The 8,285-nt window shown below is 34.9% G+C and overlaps 2 protein-coding genes across 4 annotated transcripts in view; one reads left to right on the top strand and one right to left on the bottom strand.

Annotated features, from left to right (window-relative positions):
* LOC107638305 (carnosine N-methyltransferase) overlaps window positions 1-1,223 on the top strand; it is a 15,763-nt gene extending 14,540 nt beyond the window's left edge. For both annotated transcript variants that reach the window (XM_021120366.1, XM_016341519.2), the window contains one exon: window positions 904-1,223. In XM_021120366.1, the coding sequence (XP_020976025.1) occupies window positions 904-969 (66 nt within the window). In that variant the 3' untranslated portion in view covers window positions 970-1,223. The remainder of the gene's footprint in view (window positions 1-903) is intronic.
* LOC107638304 (U6 snRNA phosphodiesterase) lies at window positions 1,790-8,227 on the bottom strand. Of its 2 annotated transcripts, none has more exons than XM_016341518.2 (7): window positions 8,036-8,227; window positions 7,033-7,222; window positions 6,528-6,617; window positions 5,169-5,418; window positions 4,979-5,075; window positions 2,833-2,898; window positions 1,790-2,745 (listed from the first exon to the last, which is right to left on the bottom strand). In XM_016341518.2, exons 2-7 carry the CDS (start codon window positions 7,178-7,180, stop codon window positions 2,554-2,556), a joined length of 843 nt encoding a protein of 280 aa, XP_016197004.1. In that variant the 5' UTR covers window positions 7,181-7,222; window positions 8,036-8,227; the 3' UTR covers window positions 1,790-2,553. The 2 variants fall into 2 exon arrangements, with proteins under 2 accessions (XP_016197004.1, XP_016197003.1); XM_016341517.2 differs by having other exon boundaries at window positions 4,979-5,078.

Here is an 8,285-nt window from a genome sequence, read left to right on the forward strand (position 1 = left end):
ATTTATTTGATTTGTATAATTTTATATAATTATTCAACTAAAATATATAAATTAAAATATAGTTTATATTTTAAAAATTTAAATTCATTTATTTTTAAAAAAGGCATAGACCTTTTATATTAGAGTTGTACAAAATCATATCTTCATTTGTTGCTTCCATTTTTACATTTGCTTTAGTTGTCATATTTTGTCTTCTCATATAGTGTTATTTGGATTGCAAATAGTTAAAAAAAAAAAATTTAAAAATGAATGAGAATCAGAAACATAAAAAATATAAATGAGTTTTATAATAATGATATATTTGAATATATTTAGTAAGGAGATGGGTCGAATTTGAACTTACTTGGGTTTAGAAAAATGAATGAGAATGAAAAATACAAAAAATGTAAATATAAAATTGTGAATTAAATTTATAATCATTATAAATTTGAATGTATTTAGTAAGAAAATGTGACAAATTTAAACTTGCTTGAAGGAGTTTTCGCTAATTGGTATGAGATTAAGAAATAAAGAATTTTTATAATTATTGTTATTATGACACTTTTAATGTATATTTATTGTATTTAATTAGTACTTTATGTTTTAATTGAATAATAATAGATAAGAATTTTTTCTATTATATTTTTTTAAATCTTTTACTAATAGATGATTGGTTGATTTTCAAGTTTTGCCAACTGTCAAGTAAGCAAAATTGCTGACATGGCATCGTTACAAGGGGAAATATGGCTTAAAAACACAATATAGAGAATTTAGATATCAATTTTTATATAATAAGAATAGATGTATATGGATGTTATTCAATGACATCAAACAAAAAATTTATGCATTTTTTTTTAATAAACCATTGGATATAGCAAATATCTTTTGTTAGAATTTGCTGAGTTTTATAATCCTGTTTTGCAGAACCGTTACTTCGCTGCATTTTGGACGATGAGAAAAAAATCTGGAGCGCATCAGCAAGTGCCTTGATAATTGGAGCATAATTTATGCAGTATAATTAAGTTAAACAGTTTGTTAGGCTGCTCTTTTTTGATGGAGTGGAGAGTATTCTTGTATTGATGGAACCTTAGCAACTAATTTGCCATCATTGAAAGCTTATACGCATTTACTAGAAGTAAAAGTTGCACATACCCATAATGTGTGTTTTTGACAATAAGATGCGTGTAGAATAATATATCCATTGATACCATACAATATAATAAAAACACTTACTTTGGTTTCAATTGTACTTCCCTTCAGTTCCACCAGCTTAAGAATTCACAGAACATGCGTTACTGCTTTCATCGTGAGCCGTGTATGGTTTTTGACATGTCGGCCGATATCTATCATGGAACTGCTGTTCCATGTGACCAGTGGTCAATTTATTCAGTTTGATCGAGTTTGACCAATTTAATAGTCTGAATAGTATGTAATCTTGACCCGACTGGTAAGGGACTAATTTACCAGTTTTTAACCAAACCGGCCAGTCCAGTCTGGATTTAATAACAATGCTTTTACCTGTATCTTTGCTTCTCCCCTATTCCTCATTGTTCGTGTCTTCTTCCCCTTCCTCTTCTGATTTATCACTTGACAATAAGAAGCCGTTCTCCTCTTCCACCTCCATCGGGTTCTTCACATGATGCACAAGGTGTACCCTCTCTTCCGTGCTTGCCAGGAGCTATAGTTCATTGTGAACCGTGTATGATTTTTGACATGTAGGCTGATATTATGGATCTGCTGATCCATGTGACCAGCGTTTAATTGATCAGATTTTATCGAATTTGACCGGTTTAGTAGTCTAAATGGTATGTAATTTTAATCAGACCGGTAAGAGATCCAATACACCAATTTTTTGACCAAACCAGCCAGTCCAGTCCGAGTTTAATAACAATGCTTTCACCTATATCTGCTTCTCCCATATTCCTTATTGTCCATATCTTCTTTCCCCTCCTCTTCCAATTCATCACTTGACAATGAGAAGCCGTTCTCTCTTCCACCTCCATCGGGTTTCTTCTTCCTCACAGCTTCACTGAAAGACTTCTTAGGGGACTCCATCTGCTTGAGTTCGTCCAACTGTCATATCAACCAATCCTCTTCTCTAGGAATAATAGGAAAGGAGGGCATGGGAAGTTCTTTGGAGTTGATCTTGCTCCTGCCTAGAAGTTTGATGTGGTTCATGTTGTCTTGAGTGGCCGCTGTGGCTGAAACCACCCTTCATGTGGCAGATAATGGGTGGAGACTTCATGATAACTTGGAGAAAACAAAAAGAAAAAACTTTGGGCGCTCGTTATTTAGTAAAACAACTGAACAAAGTAGTGGTATTTTTCTGGATTCTAACAGTTGTTTAATCAACTCATTCTACATTGTGTGAAGCATGATAAGTGTATCCAAATTGATACATGGGCCTATATTTCAGAAATTATATAAAGAAGCAACCTATTGTTCACATTTCACTTGTAAAAAGCTCATCATCAGTGTGTTTAAGCTTAGTATGACTTCCTTTTTTACAAAGGAAATCTATGCAGCCAAGAATATTTCAAAAAAGACTATGCTCTTCATACTTAACATTGTTTTTCAATCTGAGATTTTACAAACTGTATATATTTTCTTGCCAATCTTACACTCAATTCCTTTGAATTTACAGCTAAAAATAGATTTGTTTGGAGATTTCGCAACGCAGTTCTTTGATACCTCGTTTACAGTATTCTTTAGGGAATGGCTTATGTCACCCAATGCCCATGCTAATGATATGTGAGGCCGTGGATCCTGTAGACAGTAGGTCTAGTTGTAATATTAGAGGGAAAAAGATAAAAATAAAATGAGAGAGAGAGAGAGAGAGAGAGAAGATTATACCTTGTAAAATTCAGGAAGGCTATGAAGCTTATAAATTGCATTGATCAATTCAATTTGCTTTGTTATCTGAAAATCATTGAAACGGAAACACGTTTTGTATACATCACAACTAAATAGGATGAAGTAACTAGATCAAAAGAGGACAAATTAGGACAACAAGCACAATGAATGGAAGAATGTGCATAAAACTATCATGCTAGAGAATAGTAAGAAAAATGTCTTCTGATTTATGTTGCAAGTTACAACATGTTACTACTAGTATTTGATCTGATAACTAGTACAAATAGGGTATTAGTCTATTGTATGGTACAACATTATCCATCGGAAACCTATTCAGATCTGAGTACTGTTCACCGGTTTCGGAGGCAGAGCACCCACTGTTAGATGCTATGTTTTCCAGTAGAGATCAGGTTTCCAGTGCCGGCTGATTCAGTTAAGACTCCAGCAAAATTTTGGTTTGATATCCTCCTCCTCTGAATGTTCTAACTTCTAACATCTAACATCACCTTCGAGCAGGTGAGGCGGACAACAGTTTCAATTTTGTTATCAGTGAGATTTCCAGTAAATTCAGATTCAGTTTGGTTCTTCTGTCTTTGATGTTTGTGATAGAAACAGGTTTGGCTTGGTTTATAGGAGGAAAGGTAAGGAGTTGATGGGCTGATTTTTCACTGCTTTCCCTGCTTAATTCATAATTGTTGCTAGATGGCTGTTTGTTGGCTCTTTTAAGCTAGTTTAGAAGGTTTAGGAGCAGTAGTGCTAGGCCTAGCTGCTGCCTATAAATACTAGGGGTGGGTTAGTTTTTAGTTAGTTAGAAAATTCTGTTCAGTTTGTTAGTTCAGGAGAGGAAAATTCTCTCCAGAGTTGGTTAGATCCAACAGTGTACTTCAATAAGGGATTGTGATTTACAATCCCTAGTTCATCAATAAAATCCCCTAATTCTGCTAGTACCTTGATCCTATCATTTTGGTTTTGGCTTCCTGCTGTTAGCATCTTGACAATGTTTAATTTTAGCTTGATTTTAACCCGAAGGATCATATTGGAAGGTTTGTGGCACAATCTATGTGGAAAAAGGAAATTTTATCAAGAGAGAAAAGAATGTACAGAAGAGGATGATACATTTCCACAATATACAGAATATACGGCTCACAAAACTGACAAGACAATATGATGAAAGCATGCCAAGGAAGATTATTAAACAAAGTACTATGTCCTCAGCACTGAAGGGAACCTCAGAATGAAGTATACGGTATACCTCGGAAGAAACAAAATCAATAGTCAAGAAGGAAGTATACTTCAGAGTGCCTTTCCAACCAAATATATCAATGCACAGCAAGAACTGTGTTGTAGGATCCAAAACCTCTCATTTTGTTCATGAAAGCTTACGCAAGTCAATAGAGCAAACCCATGATTCTCTAAAGATACGGAAACATCTAATACAAAGAGATCTCACCATTGGATAATGCCAAAAAAAAAAAATAAGCTCATCATCTGAAATCTAGACAACAACACTATAGATATATTAGAAGACAAAGCAGGGAGAGGCCTGTGATTTTGGAGCATATCATATGGTAAATCCTATTAAAAGCTGCAGTTCTATGCTTTCACCTTGCATTTTCATTTCCTGTTTTAATTTTCATCAAGTTAGCTAATATCGTTATAATATATGTTTAACTCTATTTTCTAGATACTTTATCTACATGTATACAGATATTCTGTTGTTCAATATAATATAGCATTCTATCAACTATTCATTTGCATGATACTCTCATATGCTCCAGTAACTTCTTGAGCTGTGCCATTTTCCTTGCAAGTTGCAAGACTAAGAGAAAAAAAGATATCCTCATTGTGTGAAAAACATATTTAAAAGGTTTATTGTACAAGGTATTGGCAGTTTTACATTTCATCCTTGATGTATTTTAGTTTCGTCATGTCACCATTACCCATTATTAGCCTGAGTTTTATGGCCCTCAAGCTTTACCAATATTCTACCCAGCAGATTTATATAGAAAACAAATGAAATATAAATACCAAGCCATTAATGTCACCAGCAATGCAATATTTAAATCCAACTGATGACTTGGTGCAAAAATAGAACTCAAGAAATATAGGGCCATTGAAAAAGGAAAGAAAGGGCTGCAAAGCAAACCTCTACTAAACCTCCTTGAACAACTTCTAAGGAGAGAAAGGTGCGTGTATGATCATCATTTACGAATACCTCCCACTGGTTGAAGTCAATCCAATAACTACTTCAAAACAAGATAAGTTAAAATAAGAAGGTCAGTTGGATAGATACATGTTTCATTTTCATAATAGAATAACAATAAAAAATAACTGACTGGTGTCGTGTTTGAAGTTTCTGTCGAAGCATTGAGACCACTGAGTCAATTTGATGAACCCCTATTGGAACAGTTCGTCCCAAACTTATGTGAAACTCCCTTCCCAAGGCAACCTGTTCAAGCTTCTCATCACTTTTGCAGAGGACTTTAAGTGGGAGATCAATGTCAACAACATGAAGATTAGGTTCCTGAGAGGTGACTTTCTTCAAGAAAGTGGCTATTTCTTTTTTTGATGAAGATGAAATATGAACTGCAAAGAACAATAGCAATCTGAGTCCAACATAACTGAATATTATATAGAATAACTCAAAACTTTTGAGAACATTGTGAAGGCTATTGAAGTCATAAGAAGAATCATCCAAGTTTAAAATGGGCTTGGCTCAGGGATTGCCCAGAAAAATATGCAGAGACTAAATCACTTTTCGTCCACTTATATTCACATTCTAATCAAACAAATGCCCAATAAATAACAAGGAGATGATTACAAAATTTAGAGGAACATTATTATGTTAACTAGCATTCAAGCATTGAACCGAACAATTACGACTATTGACCACACATTTTATCACACTTGTCGTCTTATATCTTCTTCAAATTCAATTATTTTGATAGCTATCTTTGCCTAAAGGATTAAACTCTTGAATGGAAGAAAATAATGGAAGAAAATAACTAGTTCATATAGGGATCATATAATATCTAGTATCTTGAGAAGAACCATTTCACCAAAAGCAATAAATGGTTTTTGATCTTAACATTACCCATGATAAAATTAAGGAAACCAAAACTTGAATAAGACATGCTAACATTCTTAACATAGGCAACAGTATAGCAAGATCTAATCCATAAACTAGCAATACTTTCCATGAACAAGTACTACAGAACAATTTCAACATCATATCCATAAGGATTCCATAATGTCTAAGTCTAGTTCTTTCTGTTCAAATCCTAACAGAATGTTCTCCCAATGATTTTTCTACTTTTCTCTGGCTAATCAATAAGTTTCTACTTGGTAATTCCTAGGTGGAACTCTAAAATAATATCAAGTCCACCAGATGATTATTCCTTTTGAAATTTGATCCTGCACATGCAAACCAATTTTGGAGTTCCTTTTCGTTTATGCTTTCTTCTAAAATCACTACAGTACATCATAATATTTCTCCTACCCCTTCTTCAATTAATTACAAAATTTAGAGGAAAAGAAATCCATCAGACCCTCGCTATAACAATATTTCTAAGGCTCCTTCCAATACAACTCACCACCAGAGGCCAACAAAGGGGAAAAAAGATGAAAAATGAAATATAGCGGATAAGACTGTGCTTGTTAATGGAAATCAGACAAGGAGACCATAATCCACTTACTTGGTATGTATACATGTAGGACATAGTTACCATCAACATGAGGGAAACTCCTAACTCTAGTTGTCTGTCCTATTTCCAGATCTTGAGAACCTTCAGCAACAAAACAGTGAATTTGTCATCCAAATCATCATACATGCACATGTAAAAAATAAAGTAAAAGTTTGTTCAACTGCAAAATTTAATAAAATTTGAAACATATTCTAAGGTTAGTGCAATTAATGAATGTTACAAATTTCTTCGTGGATCATCAACCCTCAACCTATCCAAGTAAGACCATATTCCATTCTCTGTTGTACTTTTGTTATACAACAACAATGCCTACGACCAACCAAAAACGAAAAACAAAAACAAAAACAATATCTTATGAATAAATAGTGACTTGTCACATATCACATATCACGTGTTTAACACATTCATACTTAAATCTCTTTTGTTATGGGATGAATAGAAATCTGATGCCCTTTTGTTACAAGCTGAAAGAAAATAAACTTAAAACCAACCATACCAAGCAAACTTAGAGGGTCAAGGAGTGAGATAGGAGGTGGTGGCAACAGTGTGAATTCTTCAGAGCGAGCTTTAGTTGTACATGAAGGGGCAGCTTCAGAATCCGAATCAGAAGATCCATCCCCATAACAAGCCTTCAGTGCATCCATTGGCTTAATACTCACAGTATAGCAAGGGCGCGAGTGTGAAACCTGAAATTAATATCACAAGAAACCAAAGTAACAAAAGGGCTTCCATTGGCATATTTTCCTGGCAAATTCAATTCAATCCGATAAAAAAAACATATTGGAACTAAAGAAAAGGATCAGACTCGTATTCTAAGACAACATGCACAAGCCAACAGTGACGAAGACACAGAGAAAGACGACTGGGGACGGTGACTGGCAGAAAAGAAGATGCCACTCAAAGACAAAGATGACACAATGACTAGAAGAACAAAGCAAGCAGAACACCAGCAGAATTGATGCCAGCCAGCCACAATGAGACCCAAGCTACGAAATGTCCGCTATATCGGTGTCATAGATCTATTGAGTAGAGGAAATTTAGCAAGACGCGATGAGCCGTGATCCACTATTGATACCTTGATCTCCTCTCAAAGTTGTCCAATATCCGACGAGTGGGTTATTGATAAAATTAAAAAATCATCTACCAGAACTAAAATTCCATGTAACTAATCTCAAGTACCAAACCCAAAAACAAAGAACAAAGCTAACATTAGGCCTAAGAACCTTAGATGAAAATTGAAAACCTAACGTAATTTGATCAAACAATATGATCAGCAAATTTATCAACAATTCAATCAGAAACTTGCTCAATAATCAGCAATAACAAATTGATAGCAGAATTTCCCTTATAGCAGCAGCAACATTACCAACAATTCAATCAGAAACTTGCTAAACAATCAGCCATAATACATTGATAGCAGAATTTCCTATATAGCAGCAGCAACATTATCACGTAATCAACAATAACACATTGAACAACAAAGATTAAAACATAAGTACCAAGAAAAAATGGCAGAGGTAGAGAGGTAGAGCAGACGGGCTGAGAGGAGGAGGCGGTGGAGCAAAGCTTCACAGAGGAGTAGGAGGAGACGGAGAAGAAACACCAACAGAGAGAGGACGTGGCGGCGAAAAAGAGGCGAAGGCGGTGAAAAAGTAGCACAAGCTCCCAGCCGACGAAGTAGAGCACACAAGAGGCTGCCTGTGTGAGTTTCGAGTGGCGGCAACGTGCCGCGGAGAGGAAAGGCTGAAG

This window comes from Arachis ipaensis, chromosome B04, assembly GCF_000816755.2.
Source record: "Arachis ipaensis cultivar K30076 chromosome B04, Araip1.1, whole genome shotgun sequence".
Classification (NCBI taxonomy): Eukaryota; Viridiplantae; Streptophyta; class Magnoliopsida; order Fabales; family Fabaceae; genus Arachis; species Arachis ipaensis.